At 37.7% G+C, this 20,489-nt stretch overlaps 1 protein-coding gene across 1 annotated transcript; it reads left to right on the forward strand.

The window, feature by feature from the left end:
* The first annotated feature begins 15,437 nt into the window (after window positions 1-15,437).
* LOC140182012 (uncharacterized) lies at window positions 15,438-16,463 on the forward strand. Its single transcript, XM_072227985.1, has 3 exons — window positions 15,438-15,900; window positions 15,974-16,065; window positions 16,145-16,463. The coding sequence occupies exons 1-3, from the start codon at window positions 15,677-15,679 to the stop codon at window positions 16,201-16,203; spliced, it is 375 nt and encodes a 124-aa protein (XP_072084086.1). The 5' UTR covers window positions 15,438-15,676; the 3' UTR covers window positions 16,204-16,463.
* The last annotated feature ends 4,026 nt before the right edge of the window (window positions 16,464-20,489 follow it).

Consider the following 20,489-nt stretch of genomic DNA (forward strand, 5'->3'; position numbering starts at 1 on the left):
TGACCATCCGTTTCAAGCAAGCCATATTCAAGTGGGACAATAAAGCAAATAGAGATAACTTTTATCGACTCAAATGAAGAAGTAGATGACAACCTAGGTAAAGAAGCTTCCAAGGGTCTTGACAAAGCGTATTCAACTCCCGTCCTTCTTTTTCTAAGGACCTCCACCTCTTCACAAGATTTCTCAATTTCAATCATTTGTTCGTCAATTTCATCCAACTCTTCTCCATCACTCAAATCATAAATGGGAGGATGAGAGAAATCTACCTCCACATTGCTTTCTATTTCACCGGGAGAAGGTTCTTCAAGTTCAAAGGATTCATCACCAAGAAGGTTTGATGCTTGATCTTCATTGCCATTGGAACTCAATTCTTGCTCTATCCCGTCTAATTCTTCATATGGAATATGCCTTGGAGGTTGTGCACTTTCCTCCTCAACATCAAATTCAATCTTCTTAGAGGGGTTTTCTTTGGCTTTAGATTCCCATGGGGGTTCTGCATCTCCTATGTCTTCAACCACTTCTTCCTCTTCTTTAATAATCATAGGTTCCTCCAATTATTCTAACACAAAGCAACATTCCTCATTTTTCACCGGAGTTTCTAATCTCTCCTTCATGCTATACTCTTCAAATGATTCTCCACATGTGGCCATGGGAGTGCTTTAAGTGCTCAAGCATTGGGAGGCTAATCGATTCACCACCTCGTTCAAGGCAGTCGTAAATTCTAGTACCTCCCTTTGCATCTTTTCTTGCCCTTGAAGTAGCAAAGTGAGAGAATCATCCATTGGGACTTGGGATAGATAGGAGGGTTCATTATTTTGGAGAAATGATTTATAATAGAAAGGTGGTTCTTCTGGGTAAGGGTATGAAGGTGGTATGTATGGAATTTGTGGTCCTTGGGAGTATTGATATTGGAATTGTGGTGGCTCTACGAATTTTCTCTCATAAAGGTCACAAGGATGAGGTAAAGGTGATTGGTTATATGATGGATGAGGGTCATAGGAAGGTATTTGGTAGAAAGGGGCTTGTGAGTATGGTTGAGGACTATGTTGAGGATGAGGCTCATAGGCATGTGGTAGTGGTTGTTGACAAGTACAATGAAGACTACCACATCCACTAGATTGATATGCATAAGGAGTGGAATTATACCTATACGAAACTGGAGGAGGTTATTGCCAAGAAGATTGAGCATATGCTTGAGGCTCCTCCCACCTTTGATTGTTCTATCCTTGATGCACATTCTCATTATAATCTCTATTTCCTACAACATAGCTTGAACCAAAATCATAGCCAAAAGGATGAGAATTCATAATAGCAAGAGCAAACGAAAACAAAATCAAATAAGAAACAAGAAAGCTAAATCCTAAAACTAGCAAAGACTAACAAAGAGACAAAAGGCAAACATATTCACATATACACACATATACAATAACCAATAACAAGGCACACATTTATAATTCCCCGGCAACGGCGCCATTTTGATGAAAAATTGTGTGTCGGTAAAGAATTTCACAAAGAAAATCTCGTTGCAAGTATAGTTCTAAACCAACAAACAATTCCTCAATCAAAAATTTTGTTTGTCACAAGTACAAACCCCAATAAAAATATAAACCGAAGTATTTAAACCTCGGGTCGTCTCTCAAAGGAATTGTAGGAAAGTGTTCTTGTTATTGGTTATGGGACAAGTATTTGGGGTTTTGTGATAAGGGACATGAGAAATAAATGGCAAGAAAGTAAAAGAAACTCAAATAGTAAAAAGTTCTTGGCAAGGGTTGATGGTTAAGGATCTTTATCCTTGTTACTAACCACAACATGATAATTGTAAGGATCAATCTCACTAAGTCATCCTCTAACAAGTGAAGGAAAGTCAAATGAGCTACACCAATCCTAATCCATAAGTCCTAGCCACTTACTAATTGAACTTAGTAGAAGCTAGTGTCAATGGACACCAATTATCAAGACTTGGACATTAGCAACTCAATTTCACCTAAGTTACCATCCCAAGCCAAGAACACAAAAATCTACTCTAACATCCTTCCAAGCATTTTGTCAAATACTTGGAAAGCATAAAAGGAAAGTAAAATAAGATTGCAAGAAATATAAATCTATAACTACCAATTGCAAGAAATCAACAACAACAATTCAAATCAACAATAAAAGAAATCAAACATAAATTGCATTAAAGAGAAGTAGAAGAAACAAGAGTGCATCAACAACAAAGTAAACAAATACATGAAGTAAACTACTAAACTAGGAAAACAAAGGTAAAGGAACAAGAATTTGTAAAGGAGAAGTAAATCAAAACATGAATTAAACCTAGATTTAAGAAATCATAATCTACATCTAACCTAATTCTAGAGAGAAAAGAGGGCTTCTCTCTCTAGAAACTAACTAAAGCATGATGAAAACTCTACTATGTGCTTCCCCCCTTTGACTCCTCTTAATTTCTGCATGTAATAGGCTCAGAAATGAGTTGGATTTGGGCCTGGGAAGCCCAGAAATCGCACCCAGCATTTTCACTTTAATGAGGTCACGTGCGAGCTGCGACGCGTACGCATGGGTCATGCGTACGCGTCGATTGGCATTTTTACTTCCCACGTGTACGCGTCATGTCACGCGTATGCGTCGCGATGCGACTTCACATTCACGTGTGCACGTCGTACCACGCGTGCGCGTTGATGAATGCACTCCAAATCCTTGATTTTCCATGAGTTCTCCACTTTGCATGCTTTTCTCTTCACTCCTTTGATCCATTCCTAGCCTTTTTAACCTGAATTCACTAACAAATATATCAAGGCATCTAGTGGAATCAAAGGTGAATTAAAATGATCAAATTAAAGGCCTAAAAAGCATGTTTTCACTCTTAAGCACAAATTAGGAGAAAATTACAAAACTATACTATTTCATTGAATAAGTGTGAGAAAAGGTGATAAAATCCCCTAAATTAAGCACAAATAGCACCACGAAATAGTGGTGCATCACCTTACCAGCGGCTCAAGTTTACAAAACCCCTCAGAAAAAGACAAAAATCACGAACGAGCTGATTGAAAAGTGTTATCATTGGATGACACATGTAAAACAGACAAAAGATTGTACCAATGAATATGAACCATTATTTGTCTTGAAACATGAGGGACTCTACGAGGGATTAAGAGAATATTTCACGTCTCTAAAGCCCGAAGAACAAGTGCATGCCGTGGTAAAATCCTTTGCCAATTGCGTTAACATTAATGATTTTTTTAAACACTCTTATATAGTATGTCTCATAAATTTTCATCTTGTAGGTGGTTAGTATACACAGCTTGATTCTCAATGAAATAAAAACTAAACAGTATCAAGAACAAATATACATTGTGTCGATGGATATTGTGGTAAGTAAATTTCTTATTCATTGGTTATTACTTTTCGGTTCAGTGAGAATGTTAATATTAGTTCACCTGATTCTTATGTCTTCTTTTGAGTACTTTTGGATTAAGAAAACTTTTCTCTTGAAGATTGAATATTTTTCACATTTTATTCAGCATATGATTTTTGTTCGGTTTGGTGAAATATGATTTAACTGATGTTGATTTTGCAGAATTTTATCGTGGGAACATATGGCGACAAGTACTATGATAAGAGCACAAAAAAGTCCACAATTTTAATATTCAGCAGTATGACCACTACTGGCAGTTTATTGACAAAAGAAAACTTGCACCCATCCATTTATAAGTTGTAATATTTAAAATTCTTTGATAATTCTCTTGTTTGCTATTGTTTCCACTAAAATATTCTATAATTTTTCGAAACTTCTGCTATTTGTCCCAATTTGCAATGGAGGGCATTGGTGGTTGTGGATTTCTGATGTAAAAAATAAGAAATTCTATGTCCTTGACCCTATCAACAAGAAGCTAGAAGAAATACCTTATTCGAGAAAGGAAATAAACAAATTTGTTGTAAGTTATTTTCTTGTAAATTATTGAAATTATTCTGTACATGAGAGGAGTTTGGTTCACTGTTATTGGTTTTGTTTATTTACTTTTTTTTTGTCTCTTTCAGAGTTTAATAATTTCCCAGATGAGGGTGTACGCTGGGGCGGAACCCTTAATAGACGATGCACTGGGAGAGGAAGCAGAGTATATCCCATTGAATGGTCAACGTACAAAGTAAGAATCTTTCTCTTCTATAGTGTTATTTTTAATGTGTTTTATTCTATATACTAATGATCGTATTATACTCAATTCTTGCTTAGCTATGATTGTGGAATATTCGTAATGAAATGGCTGGAAATAATAGATCCACAAAAAATAAAGAGCGGCAAGAGATATAAATATAAAGCTTAGACACAAGTAAGTACTTTCTAAATTAATAAACTTCTTTCTTTTCTTATTTCATTAAGTTAAATTGATATTATAACTAGAGCTTTGAAGTTGGTTGTTACTCTGTTCAATAGTTATTTTCCATGCAGAAAATACTATTTTTGTTGATTGAAAATTGATCACCATTTATTCACCACATATAAAATTTTCGGTTCGGTAGCTCATATAATTTTGATTCACCAAGTGAATGTTTTTCAGTTCGGTGGCTCTTATAATTTTAATTCACTAAGTGAATGTTTTTCGGTTCGGTGGCCTCCTTTTAATTTGTTTAGGTTTAGGGTTACTGTGATTCCATTTTTACAGCATAACTAGGGCTTTGAATTAAATTTGTTGTTATTTAATGTGGTTTTGATTTACTTGATATTTAATGTGTTCAAGATGTAGGGTTATTGTGATTGCATTTTTACAGTATGATTAAGGCTTTGAATAATATTGTTCTTTTTTTTTTATGTAACTAATTCATTTCAATTGAAATGCAGAAAGAAATTAATGAATCCAGATACCAATATGGTCCACATTTTCTGTTTCATGAAATGAACAAAATGAGAGACCAAGTAATTTCGGAATCTGAAGCAATAAGACTCACCAAGCCATCTGCTTTCCTCTCCAGCCCTTATTGTAAATACACATCTGGGGATTTAGATAGCAAATAGCATATACTAGTTGTAATTAACAATATTTTGTTTAACTTGTTTAAAGAGCAAAAAATGCATACTTCAAATGTATCTATGTCAATGTATGTATCAAACAATGCAAACAATGCTTCTTTCAAATGTATATATGTCAATGTTAATGTATATATCTATTCTTAATATTTATATATCTGTTGGAACTGTGTGGCTGCTGTTTTATTCCAGGTTCTCAGTGATTGCAATCACTGTATTTACGAATACATTTATAATCCAAAAGAACACAGTGAACCGAAATTAATACATTGGGCGAACCGAAAAGGTAGAAACACACTGAACCCCTAAACCCTGAACCCTGAACCCTAAACACTAAATTCCTAAACCCTAACACCTAAAACCTAAACCCTAAAACACTGAACAATGGACCCTGAACCCATAAAGCCTAAATCCCTAAAACCCTAAAGCCTAAATCCTGAACCCTAAACCCTGAACCCGAACCTTGAACTCTGAACCTAAACCTTGAACACTAAACTATGAACCCTAAATGTTAAACCCTAAACCCTAAATCCTTAGAACCCTGAACCCTGAACCCTAGACCCCTAAACCCTGAACCCTTAATCCTGAACCCTAAACCCTCAGTCATGAAAGAGGTGAACCGAAATTAATACACGGGGCGAATCGAAATTTTGAAACACATTGAACCCTTAAACCCTGAACCCTAAACACTAAATCCATAAACCCTAAACCCTAAAACACTGAACAATGAACCCTGAACCCAAAACCCTAAATCCCTAAAATCCTGAACCCTAAACCCTGAACCCGAACCTTGAACTCTGAACTTGAACCCTTAACACTGAACTCTGAACCCTAAATCCTAAACCCTTAGAACCCTGAACCCTAAACCCTAGACCCCTAAACCCTGAACCCTTAATCCTGAACCCTAAACCCCTCAACCATGAAAGCGGTGAACCGAAATTAATACATGGAGAGAACCAAAAATTTGAAACACATTGAACCCCTAAATAATGAACCCTGAACCCATAAACCCTAAATCCCAAATTGACCCACGCCTAGATAAATTTACCCGCCTCCAACGTCACTAAAATAAACGTGACTTCCACGCGCTTCATTATAAAAAAAAAAAACAAAATTCTTCTTCAAAATGCACAAAACCTATCCTTCTCTTCAAATCTCTCTCAAAATCACTCAAATTTCAATCACATTCTCTGCGAAAACCACTACTGCAGAAGAATAGCGAGAAGATTTGGCAACGAACAACCACAAAAGAACGAAAACAATAACAGAGACTACCAAAGGTATGAGAAAACTACCGTTGACTTGAAATCTTGCAATGTCACGTTTCTCCTAGTTGCATTTTAGGTTTCCTGGATTGATTTGCTTCGTTTAGAAAGTCAAACTATTATGAATGTATTTTTACAGTATAACTAGGGCTTGGAATGAAATTTGTTGTTGTTTACATTCAGTTCAGTGGATAGTGTAACTAGGGCTTTGAAATTGGTTGTTACTCTGTTCAGTACTTCTTTTGCATGGAGAAATACTATCATTTAGCAATATTGTTCAAGAATATGAGTCAGGAAAAGAAAGCTATAGTTGAAGAAATGGGATTCGGTGCCCTGACACATGTCCCAGAAATGAAGGTATCTCACGCCCTCTTAAGAGAATTGATTAATTGCTATGATGAGTATCATGGTTGCCTAAAAACTCTCCATGAAAAAATATACATAACACCTGCCAAGGTAGCAGCTGCGCTGGGGATAAGCCACGACAGTAATACACTTTCCACTTCTTGCTTATTTTCGGTTCATTGCTCACTTAAATTTTGGTTCATTGCTCTCTTTAAATTCGGTTCATTGCTACCTTTAATTTCGGTTCATTGGTATGTAAAAAATTAAATTGAACCTTTTTGGCTCATTTGTTGCTATTAAAATATTGTAGGGGATCATTTTCCTAAAAAGGTTGACAATCGCAAACTGAATGAGGAAGACAAGGCAATATTTGACAGCCTCAAATGTGTTACATTGGCAACTTTGACAAAGTCTATCCTAAATATGAGTGTTGAAGGCGAGAAAAACCGGCAAAAATTCCGCAGGACTTTTGTCGTCTTCATACAGAAGTGCTTCTTGCTGCGGACGACGGTAAGCATGGCCTCCGCAATCCATAAGCCGCCTATCTTTTGTGTGGACTGTAAGACCCAGAACTTTTGAAAAATCTTATTATGATCAAGTCTCAAATCATACGGTTATTTATAGCCTTAATTTCGGAAATCATTTTATTAAAGATAATTAAGGCAAGTTTTGATTTATGGGATTTGAGATAAGTTATGATTATTATCCAATTTCACAATTATTGGATTATTTTCTATATTCAGAGTATAAAGTTGGTAGTTGTGAAATAATAAGGATTTTTATATGATTTGAATTAAATAATTAATATTTTCAATATTAATACTGCTACTTTGGAAAATAAAGGATTTAATTATATTACTCCTAATTATTTGATTTAGATATTTTATTGAAAATAATTTGTGAAATTGGTGAGAAAATAGTATTTTCTATACATAATTAGTGTTGGATTTAAATTGGGTTTCAATTACTATATTACCCTTACTTTTATTTGAAATTACAAAACTTGGTCTCAATAAGATAAGAATGGTGTTTCCAAAACGCACAATTGATACCATGGTGAAAATTTGGTGCATTACTTAATCATAATATGTTGATACACACTACACGGTTAACACACTATGAAATTACAAAAGTAACCCTAATCCTAATTTTTGAAAATGAAACCCTAACCCTGAAAACCCTAACCCGGCCCATTTCCCCCACAACCCAACATCTGCAGCCTCTCCTTCCCAATCAACACGCACAACTTCCCTCACCCAGCAGCAAGCAATACACTTCCCCCCTTTTCTCCAACGGAATGCAACACATACACAAAACTATGAAAGAAATATAAAACAGAAGGGGGAGTGGGGTAAGGAATCCACGGAGAAGGAAGGAAGAGGGGAAGGGGGGAGCGTCGCCGTCGCCGGCTCGTCTAGCTGCCGCCCTGCCGCCGTCATCCTCACAGGCATGAAGGAAGCCCCCTGCTGCAACTGCTACCCGTGAAGCCTCCGCCGTCGCGGGTCAGAACCCAGGCGAGAGAGAAGGTCGCGATGGAGGAGGGAACCGCGCCCTTCAGCCGCTCTCTGTGAAGCCTGGGTCACCGTTCTGCCTCGCCATCGCCACTGAAGCTGCACCCAGCCCAGCCGCGCCGCCGTCCCTGCGCTGTTGCAGAGCAGATCTAAGGCGAGGGAGAGGACCGCGATGGGGGAAAGAGTCACGCCACCCAGTCGCTGGCCTGCTCGCCGCCAGCATCACCGGTGTTGTCGCGAGGAAAAGAGAGAGAGCCCCGCCGGAGGAGAACCGTTGTGGAGGTGTCCCTGCCACTGCGCCCAGCTGCTGTTGGGAGCCTTGTCGCCGCTCATGGGGTGCGCCAGTAAGCCTCTGCCGCCGGAAAACACCACTGCCGTCACCGGAAGGCTTTGTCGGTATGGATTTTTAAGCTGGTTCTCCTTTTCTATTGAGCTTCTGGGAACTTCATTGTCACTACATGTTGTTCAGGTCCCTGCTGCCGCTTGAGGTGGCTGTCGGGCTACCGCCGAACCGGTTCGGAGACCGTTCCTATTCGGTTCAGCCATTCTCCCTCGGTCTTGGTAAGCATTTTGGTTCGAGGAGCCTTTTGTCGCTGTTCTGATAATTTTGGCTGAGGCGTTGTAGCGTTATTTGTCACAGGGTTGTATATCGATGCTTGCGTGTCGTGCTCGGAGTTTGCGGCTGCTTCGTTTTGCTAGTTCAAGTCGTGGCTGCTGAGAAAGCAAGTGGAACCGAGTTGTTGGTTGCCGTCAATTCGGGTTGAGGCGGAAAGGACTCAGTGAGGTGTTTGGGCTGTAGTTTCGCGTGTCGAGGTAGGGGCGCTTTCCAAAAACTATGTTTTGTGTATTGGAATTATTACATATGGATACTGGTGCGAGATATTGTGTATTTGGTGATTGTATCTGCCTTTTGTATTATTTGATTGACTCGAATGACTATGGATGTTGGTTTGGCTGAATTGTTGTGTAGCTTTGTGAAATGTAATGTATGAAGTTGATTCTTTAAAGATTTGAAATATGAGTTTAATTCGTTGAGGATTAGTTTGAACTGAGTCAATTATTTTGATGATGTGAAAGATAGAATACTCTTGAAATTCAGCCTGGGTTGCTTTAATTGATTTGGTTTTGATAAACGATTTATTGCTGAACCGATTCTTTAAAGCTTTGGAAATGAGTTAAATCGGTTGATATTGAGTTGACTTTGAAATGGTTTTCTTGAGATATGCCACTGAGGCGACTGTTGGATTTAACTTGCTTTGAATTGATTTCTGGTTTGAGCCGTTGAAAAGGAATGAGAAACGGTTTAGTTGGGACCCGAACCGGGTGGCAAAAGTCCAAGTTTTAGGGGAGGTGCTGCCAAAATTTCTACAAAATCCTAGTCTTGTTTGAAAAGTTATTTAAAAAGGATTGGATTTGAGAAGTTGTATTATTTGATTTATTAAGAGAATATTTATATTTTCAAGCTTAATTTATTTAGTGAACTTATGCCTTGAGTTTGACTTATTTAGAAATGAACTATTTTTACCGTTTGAATCATTGAAGGAAAGAATGATGCTCTAATATTGATTTCAATATAAAAAGGAGCTTTTAGTGATTTCAAAGGAATCTAGACTTTTGATTGAGTAATTATGTTTGAGGCATTTTGGAAGAGTTAGAAAAATGGATTCCAAAAAGAAACCTGATAGTGGTTTGATTCAAATGAACGGTTCCTTTTCAAATGAGTTGATTTTTGGACCGGGTTGGAACTTGTGATTTTGTATGGTCGGTTTCATAATAAATTCAGTTTTATTTACTTGAACCGAGAATCCATGATTTTAAGAGTTTCAATGAATTTTAAGGAATTGATATAGGTTGACCTTCGCTAAAGACTTGGGACTCTGCCGAGAAACTTTTGTTATGAAATCCCATTGTTGTATGGGTGATTTTGAATACTTTGATATAAATCCTTAACTTGCCATGGTTTTGGAAGTTTTGGAAAGAGAATGCCGAGAGTGGCTTTGTTTTAAAAAGGGAACTCACTTTGAGTAAATTTGGCTTATGAGCCTGAGATGATTTGAGAAACGAGATTTTTAAAGCCAAGGATGAAAAGAGTTGAAACTTGATTTCAAAGTGAAGCGATTTGAGAAAAAGTGATTTATGGCTTAAATGCCGGTTTTATGAATTTGATGATATTGGATGGTGGAAGTGCTGTTTTGTTATGGGCCGGAATGGCTGTGTATGATTATGAATATTGGCTGGTTCTGGATTGAACCGTGAGCCGGAATGGCTGTGTATGATATTGATTTATGGCTGATTGCCGAATGAGTTATGGGCCGTATGGCTGACTATGAATTATGAATTTAAGCCGGATGGCTGAGATGGATGTTGATCCATGGCTGGGACTGAATGAATATATGCTTGAGATACCTGGGTAGTAGCAAGGGTTGTGGTTCGTCCCACTTGCTCCAGGTCAGAGACTGTGACTCCTGGGTAGTAGCGGTAGTAGTGGTGATTCCACTCGCTCCAGGTTGAGCTTTTAAAAACCCGCCTGGGTAGTAGCCGCAGTAGTGGTTATTCCACTGGCTCTGGGTTGAGCGGGTAGTAGCAATGGGGTTGTAGCTCAAACCTACTTGCTCCGCGATGGGTGTTTCTGTCCATGGTTAGCTACCAGGACGTGTCGGGTTGGCTATATAACCGACAGATGATATCATCAGCCACTAGGGATAGGCATGCATCATATGCATCTATGTGACATTGTTTGGGTGTGCATATTATACTTGGTTTGCCTATGTCATTAATTGCTAATTTTTCTACTTGCAATAACTGTTTGTTTGTGCTTGCATCTTCCTAATTGTGTTTGCTACTGAGACTCTGTTGGACTGTGGCGATTGGTTGATGGTTGGATTGTTTGGGCCTAGGGCCCTAGTTGGAATGAGATGAACCGATGGTTGATTTCGGTTTTGTGTTTCTGGTTTGGAATAAAATATGAAAGGCTATTTTGTTTCAGCATAGATAAACCGTTTTGAAAGGCTTTTGAGTCTTTGAGAATTGAATGGTTCCTCTTTTAGAAAAGATTTCCGACTTTACTTTCATTGTAAACCGTTGTTTTTGAAAAGAGGCATGAGATGGTTATTAATTACTGGTACGGTTTATCTTCATGTATCCTATTACAGTAATTCCCAAAAACCCTCTATTGAGAACCCTTTCGAGGATGATGTTCTCACCCCCCTACATTTTTCCCCTTTCAGGATATGGGCGCAGAAGTTACGAAGAGCTTATTTAATTGTTGTCGTGATGCTCTGTATTGTTTTAGTTATGGTTTATTGTACTCTCGCCTTTATCTTGCTTGATATAATCTGTAAGAGGGATAGGAATTGTATTGGATTATGTTTGTAATATTACTTATATATATGTATGTATATATATGGATGTATTCTTTATGAGTTTTTTTAAGTTGTATGGTATCTATGGAAGTACGTTATCGAACGAAAGTAATTTTGGGAGCGGTATTGCGGTTTAAAGTTTTAAACAGGCTCATATTTTAGTATTAAATAGTATAACTGTCGTCGTAATGTCCGAGCTATCAGAGTTGCGCAGCCGGAAGCGTGAGCTTTGGTAGTTAGGGTGTTACATTATGGTATCAGAGCAGTCATTCCTGTAGAGCCTGAGGAATGGACCGACTATGCTTCAATTGCATACTCTGAGCGTTTGTCATGTACTAAGTCTTGTCGAATCACGAGAATTAGAGCTTTATGCACATGACGGTCTATTGATTAACGCTGTTAGTCTCGCATTGCATAATTCTTGGTATTAAGTTTGGCCGGCTTAATACTAGTGAATTATGTATATGAAAGCACTGATGGGTTATCATAGATGAAATACGAGTTTTGAGTAAAGCGAATCGCGGGTTTTGGGAACGTTAAAAACTATTTCTCGAGGCTATTCAGTTGTGTGTCTTGAATTCTATTCGAGTCGATCTGTTCTTTTATACCCTAACCTGAAGTTCTTGTTTGCTAATCCTCTTGAAAAGCAGCTTGATTTTTTCAACTCTATTCCCCTATTCATATGTATTCTTGTTCGATCTTAATTGCATATGCTTGTTTGGAATCCTTGTTGCTTCTATCTTCCTCTATTGATTTCTTCTTGATTCAGGTATTCTTTGATATAGCTTTGAACTTGTCTTAATGCGCTGTGACTTTTAACTCCGGGTTCTGAGTTTATTCTTTGAGAAATTGTTGATTCACTTTTTCTCTTATTTGACAGTGAGTACAGCCAATTTTGAGATTTTTATAAAAAGTGTTGTTGATTAGATATATATACTTATCTATATATGAAACTCGAGATTTCTTATACAGTTTAACAATTATTTATTTCTAATACCTCACCTGTACTTTTACTGGTTTGCGGAACTGCATTTACTACAATTTGACTTTCTAGTAATTTTACTATAGTTCTAATGCACATCTTCGTTTGATTATGTATTTGGGGTATTTTTCAAAATTCTGGAAAGAAAGGGAATTTTTCACTCTTATCCCGGTTGAGTTTCATTTGATAAACTTTACTTAATTCATTTTGATTTGAGTTTGATTTAGCATACTACATGGTTTATGCCATTGTTGATATTTTGAAAATGTTGGACTCATAGCTTTCTTCTTAAGAACGAACTCGCTCCTTCTTAAGCTTTTCACCTCTATGAATGTCATACGTGATTATGTTTTTAATTATACCTCTACCTTTTGGGAGCATTACAACCAATCTCAGCTTTCCTTTCTCTGGTGAATCTCATCCTTATATGAGTCAACTTGATTTATTTCAATTTCGTGCATCGTTTATTCTCTCATTGTCTCTACCAGAGAATTTAATCGAAGATTTACCTTTGAGAAATTACTAATGATTGAGTTGTCTTTTCCTATGACTTTTGTATTCTTTTGAATCAATTGGAAGCTTGTTTGATGACTCATGCCTAGTGAATCTTGTTTGGACTACTTTGGTTTAAGATCCTTTCTTGCAAGGCTGGACTCCTTTTTAGTACATCTTAAACTTCTTGAATGTTCTTCTGAGATAGTGATTTTAAGAACACTTTTGGGAGTCTTGTTCTGAACTTTTTAAAGAAGTTTTGAATTCTCTTGTAAGAAGTTTTAAACGGAATTTATTTTCTGTTGCTTGATTTAGATTGAAACCATTGTTCAATTTTGACGAAGTTAATTTAAAGTTGGGATGCACTATTTTAAATGAAGTTTTGAAAAGTTTCCTTGTTTAGTGGAAACCGGTTCATTTGTAATACACCACTTATTTCCTTTACCAAATTGTAAGCAAATTTTTACTTCGGAGTTTCTTTTCTAAAAAGAGTTTAACTTCCTCTTTCGTACTTGCTATAAATGTTATACACGCTTGTTTGAATATGAAATTTTGAGAATTTTGAACAAGCATTTGATTACTTCCGAGTTTTTATGAACTGCTTTTGGTTAGGTTGTGCACCTAACTATCCTTCTAAAATATTTGAGGAAATATTTTAGCTCTTAGCCAAACTTGTGTGCATTTTGTTTTTAAAACTCTACATGATCTATTTCAATATGAAATTGTATTGAAGTAAAGCCACGTTTATGCTTTTGCTACTCTCTTGAAGAATGTTTGTTGCTCAACTTTTCTTCTAGACTGCAAAGTGGTTTTTTCGCAAGTTTTCGATTCTTTTATAAACAATGTATTTGGAAGTATTTTTAATCATGCTCTTAAGTTCTGTGAGTTTTGTCTTGGGTTTGAGATATTCTTTTCTGTAAATCTCATACTTCTTTGGCTCAGCTTGAATTGGTATCAAGCTAATGCGTTGACTTTCTTCTTATTTGTCCTGTTGAATTTTCTTGATCCAAGGGTTATTTTTGAAGTTGTCAATGAAATTGTGTCTAGAAAACTTCATTACTTGAGTATCCTTGTTTATCTAGAATTGGATACATTCTCTCAAATCTATGAGTACTACCCTTGACATTTGACTCTTCTTTCTAAATATTGTATCCTTTTGAGTAGGCTCGAGAATTGTTTTGATATCACGTGCGATCTGTAGATGTAGTAACGTGATGCGTTAGTTCTTTAAGACGTGATATGTGTATACAGAAGTTGAAGCAGTAAGTGTGCAACGTTATGAGTTGTGGATGTTTTGTTCCTTGCGAACGGGTTGTGATCGTTAGGCTTATGATCGGATATGGGGATTGTAAAGTGCTTGATGGAGTTGGAAAGTTGAAGCTTTGAGGTTGATGTGAGATTAGTGTGCGGATGTTGAGCACGTCGTTTTAACTCCATCCTGTTTTATAGCCTTCAATGCCTCGTTCTTCTACCACATGTCGAACCATGTCACCTTTTTGCCTTGAGCCTGTCTTGTAATGTTTGCTTTGCAACCATACTCCTACCTTTACATCCTTATGCTTATGACAATCAAAGTATTTGAAAAATCGTATATATGATTATATTTTGAGATATTTTTGCTTCTTCCTTAAATGTGTTCAAGGGTGAACTGTTATGGAATTTCTTTCATTTTGTATCAATTTTCGAGGGCAAAAATTTTTATAAGGTGGGTAGAATGTAAGACCCAAAACTTTTGAAAAGTCTTATTATGATCAAGTCTCAAATCATACGGTTATTTATAGCCTTAATTTCGGAAATCATTTTATTAAAGATAATTAAGGCAAGTTTTGATTTATGGAATTTGAGATAAGTTATGATTATTATCCAATTTCACAATTATTGGATTATTTTCTATATTCAGAGTATAAAGTTGGTAGTTGTGAAATAATAAGGATTTCTATATGATTTGAATTAAATAATTAATATTTTCAATATTAATACTGCTACTTTGGAAAATAAAGGATTTAATTATATTACTCCTAATTATTTGATTTAGATATTTTATTGAAAATAATTTGTGAAATTGGTGAGCAAATAGTATTTTCTATACATAATTAGTGTTGGATTTAAATTGGGTTTCAATTACTATATTACCCTTACTTTTATTTGAAATTACAAAAGTAACCATAATCCTAATTTTTGAAAATGAAACCCTAACCCTGAAAACCCTAACCCGGCCCGTTTCCCCCACAACCCAACATCTGCAGCCTCTCCTTCCCAATCAACGTGCACAGCTTCCCTCACCCAGCAGCAAGCAATACACTTCCCCCCTTTTCTCCAACGAAATGCAACACATACACAAAACTATGAAAGAAATATGAAACAGAAGGGGGAGTGGGGTGAGGAATCCACGGAGAAGGAAGGAAGAGGGGAAGGGGGGAGCGTCGCCGTCGCCGGCTCGTCTAGCTGCCGCCCTGCCGCCGTCATCCTCGCAGGCATGAAGGAAGCCCCTTGCTGCCACTGCTACCCGTGAAGCCGCCACCGTCGCGGGTCAGAACCCAGGCGAGAGAGAAGGTCGCGATGGAGGAGGGAACCGCGCCCTTCAGCCGCTGTCTGTGAAGCCTGGGTCACTGTTCTGCCTCGCCATCGCCACTGAAGCTGCACCCAGCCCAGCCGCGCCGCCGTCGCAGAGCAGATCTGAGGCGAGGGAGAGGACCGCGATGGGGGAAAGAGTCACGCCACCCAGTCGCTGGCCTGCTCGCCGCCAGCATCCCCGGTGTTGTCGCGAGGAAAAGAGAGAGAGCCCTGCCGGAGGAGAACCGTTGCGGAGGTGTCCCTGCCACTGCGCCCAGCTGCTGTTGGGAGCCTTGTCGCCGCACATGGGGTGCACCGGTAAGCCTCTGCCGCCGGAAAACAGCACTGCCGTCACCGGAAGGCTTTGTCGGTAAGGATTTTTAAGCTGGTTCTCCTTTTCTATTGAGCTTCTGGGAACTTCATTGTCGCTACATGTTGTTCAGGTCCCTGCTGCCGCTTGAGGTGGCTGCCGGGCTGCCACCGAACCGGTTCGGAGACCGTCGCTATTCGGTTCAGCCATTCTCCCTCGGTCTTGGTAAGCGTTTTGGTTCGAGGAGCCTTTTGTCGCTGTTCTGATAATTTTGGCTGAGGCGTTGTAGCGTTATTTGTCACAGGGTTGTATATCAATGCTTGCGTGTCGTGCTCGGAGTTCGCGGCTGCTTCGTTTCGCTAGTTCAAGTCGTGGCTGCTGAGAAAGCAAGTGGAACCGAGTTGTTAGTTGCCGTCAATTCGGGTTGAGGCGGAAAGGACTCAGTGAGGTGTTTGGGCTGTAGTTTCGCGTGTCGAAGTAGGGGCGCTTTCCAAAAACTATGTTTTGTGTATTGGAATTATTACGTGTGGATACTGGTGCGAGATATTGTGTATTTGGTGATTGTATCTGCCTTATGTATTATTTGATTGACTCGAATGACTATGGATGTTGGTTTGGCTGAATTGTTGTGCAGCTTTGTGAAATGTAATGTATGAAGTTGATTCTTTCAAGATTTGAAATATGAGTTTAATTCGATGAGGATTGGTTTGAATTGAGTCAATTATTTTGATGATGTGAAAGATAGAATACTCTTGAAATTCAGCCTAGGTTGCTTTAATTGATTTGGTTTTGATAAACGATTTATTGCTGAACCGATTCTTTAAAGCTTTGGAAATGAGTTAAATCGGTTGATATTGAGTTGACTTTGAAATGGTTTTCTTGAGATATGCCACTGAGGCGAATGTTGGATTTAACTTGCTTTGAATTGATTTCTGGTTTGAGCCGTTGAAAAGGAATGAGAAACGGTTTAGTTGGGACCCGAACCGGGTGGCAAAAGTCCAAGTTTTAGGGGAGGTGCTGCCGAAATTTCTACAAAATCCTAGTCTTGTTTGAAAAGTTATTTAAAAAGGATTGGATTTGAGAAGTTGTATTATTTGATTTATTAAGAGAATATTTATATTTTCAAGCTTAATTTATTTAGTGAACTTATGCCTTGAGTTTGACTTATTTAGAAATGAACTATTTTTACCGTTTGAATCATTGAAGGAAAGAATGATGCTCTAATATTGATTTCAATATAAAAAGGAGCTTTTAGTGATTTCAAAGGAATCTAGACTTTTGATTGAGTAATTATGTTTGAGGCATTTTGGAAGAGTTAGAAAAATGGATTCCAAAAAGAAACCTGATAGTGGTTTGATTCAAATGAACCGGTTCCTTTTCAAATGAGTTGATTTTTGGACCGGGTTGGAACTTGTGATTTTGTATGGTCGGTTTCATAATAAATTCAGTTTTATTTACTTGAACCGAGAATCCATGATTTTAAGAGTTTCAATGAATTTTAAGGAATTGATATAGGTTGACCTTCCCTAAAGACTTGGGACTCTGCCGAGAAACTTTTGTTATGAAATCCCATTGTTGTATGGGTGATTTTGAATACTTTGAAATAAATCCTTAACTTGCCATGGTTTTGGAAGTTTTGGAAAGAGAATGCCGAGAGTGGCTTTGTTTTAAAAAGGGAACTCACTTTGAGTAAATTTAGCTTATGAGCCTGAGATGATTTGAGAAACAAGATTTCTAAAGCCAAGGCTAAAAAGAGTTGAAACTTGATTTCAAAGTGAAGCGATTTGAGAAAAGTGATTTATGGCTTAAATGCCGGTTTTATGAATTTGATGATGTTGGATGGTGGAAGTGCTGTTTTGTTATGGGCCGGAATGGCTGTGTATGATTATGAATATTGGCTGGTTCTGGATTGAACCGTGAGCCGGAATGGCTGTGTATGATATTGATTTATGGTTGATTGCCGAATGAGTTATGGGCCGTATGGCTGACTATGAATTATGAATTTAAGCCAGATGCCTGAGATGGATGTTGATTCATGGCTGGGACTGAATGAATATATGCTTGAGATACCTGGGTAGTAGCAAGGGTTGTGGTTCGTCCCACTTGCTCCAGGTCAGAGACTGTGACTCCTGGGTAGTAGCGGTAGTAGTGGTGATTCCACTCGCTCCAAGTTGAGCTTTTAAACACCCGCCTGGGTAGTAGCCGCAGTAGTGGTTATTCCACTGGCTCTGGGTTGAGCGGGTAGTAGCAATGGGGTTGTAGCTCAAACCTACTTGCTCCGCGATGGGTGTTTCTGTCCATGGTTAGCTACCAGGATGTGTCGGGTTGGCTATATAACCGACAGATGATATCATCAGCCACTAGGGACAGGCATGCATCATATGCATCTATGTGACATTGTTTGGGTGTGCATATTATACTTGGTTTGCCTATGTGATTAATTGCTAATTGTTCTACTTGCAATAACTGTTTGTTTGTGCTTGCATCTTCCTAATTGTGTTTGCTACTGAGACTCTGTTGGACTGTGGCGATTGGTTGATGGTTGGATTGTTTGGGTCTAGGGCCATGGTTGGAATGAGATGAACCAATGGTTGATTTCGGTTGTGTTTCTGGTTTGGAATAAAATATGAAAGGCTATTTTGTTTCAGCATAGATAAACCGTTTTGAAAGGCTTTTGAGTCTTTGAGAATTGAATGGTTCCTCTTTTAGAAAAGATTTCCGACTTTACTTTCATTGTAAACCGTTGTTTTTGAAAAGAGGCATGAGACGGTTATTAATTACTGGTACGGTTTATCTTCATGTATCCTATTACAGTAATTCCCAAAAACCCTCTACTGAGAACCCTTTCGAGGATGATGTTCTCACCCCCCTTACATTTTTCCCCTTTCAGGATATGGGCACAGAAGTTACGAAGAGCTTATTTAATTGTTGTCGTGATGCTCTGTATTGTTTTAGTTATGGTTTATTGTACCATCGCCTTTATCTTGCTTGATATAATCTGTAAGAGGGATAGGAATTGTATTGGATTATGTTTGTAATATTACTTATATATATATATATATATATATATATATATATATATATATATATATATATATATATATATATATATATATATATGGATGTATTCTTTATGAGTTTTTTTAAGTTGTATGGTATCTATAGAAGTACGTTATCGAACGAAAGTAATTTTGGGAGCGGTATTGCGGTTTAAAGTTTTAAACAGGCTCATATTTTAGTATTAAATAGTATAAGTGTCGTCGTAATGTCCGAGCTATCAGAGTTGCGCAGCCGGAAGCGTGAGCTTTGGTAGTTAGGGTGTTACATGGACAACATCCGACAGTGGGATTGGGCATGTCATGTGCTCAGCTTCTTGAGAAAGGGAATCGAAAACAAGAGAAAGGGGAAGAAACAGTCCTTTGAAGGCTGTGTTTTTGTTTTGATGCTGATTTACTTCCATGAAACCAAGTTCCCTCACTTGGATGGACTTGATGCTCCCCTGGCACCGTGGGTGGCCTATTGGACAAAGAACATGATACTCGACCAGATTTCTAAGGAAGCAACAGACACAATGGTAATGTGTTGATTTGAAGCATTGTGCATGCAAAAATATTTTTCTTGATAATTGAATTCGGTTGAGTGGTTGTGGTCATTTTGATTTACCTGATTGTTTTTGTATTTCCTCGTTTCAAATACTCTGCTAACTAAATAATTTTGTGTTTTAGGGACTTCTGTATAAAAAGCAAATAAAGGGGAAAGAGAAAAGAAAATGGGAGAAAGAAGAAAAGAAAATTGTTGTTGTGGATTCTTCTTCGGAAGAAGAATCTTTTTCGGAATCCAAATCATAATAGGAATTTGACAATATAACGCTGGCAGAAAGAACAAGACAAAAGAGGCTCATGAAAAAAGAAAAAATTGTTCCAACGGATTCAGAAACATCAAGTGAATCTCAAAAACAGTGCAGTTTGAATGGTTCTAATTAACAACATTTTGTTCAACTTGTTTAAAAAAGCAGACACTACTTCTTTTGAATGTATATATGTCAACATTAATGTAAATGTTAATATTAATGTATGGATCTAATGTTAATGTATATACTGATTCAAGATGGATTACTCTTTGTCTTGTTATATACCTGTTGGAACTGCCTGGCTGTTGTTTTGTTGCAGGTTCACAGTGAAAGAAATCAGGGTGATTACCAATACATTATGAACTCCAAAAGAATACAGTGAACCGAAATTACTACACTAGGCGAACCAAAAGCTAGAAACACACTGAATCCCTAAACACTGATCCCTAAACCCTAAACCTAAACACTAAAACCAGAACCCTGAACCCATAAACCCTGAATCCCTAAAATCCTAAAACCTAAACCCTAAACCCCAAAAACACAATGAACCGAAATTAATGCAACTGGTGAACCGAAAAAGTGCATATCCCAACATAACACAGATCTAATTTTAAAACAATGCTACTATCAGAACTCTGAACTCTGAACCATGAACCAAAAAACAAATTCTTATTATTCAACTTAGAAATTAATACACTAGACGAATCAAAAAACTGCATATATTAATATAGAATTTCATAAAAAAAGTGACTATTCATTAAAGACTATCAACATTCAAAAATTAAACCTGCTATAACCA

The sequence above is a fragment of the Arachis hypogaea genome, chromosome 19, assembly GCF_003086295.3.
Source record: "Arachis hypogaea cultivar Tifrunner chromosome 19, arahy.Tifrunner.gnm2.J5K5, whole genome shotgun sequence".
Lineage (NCBI taxonomy): Eukaryota > Viridiplantae > Streptophyta > Magnoliopsida > Fabales > Fabaceae > Arachis > Arachis hypogaea.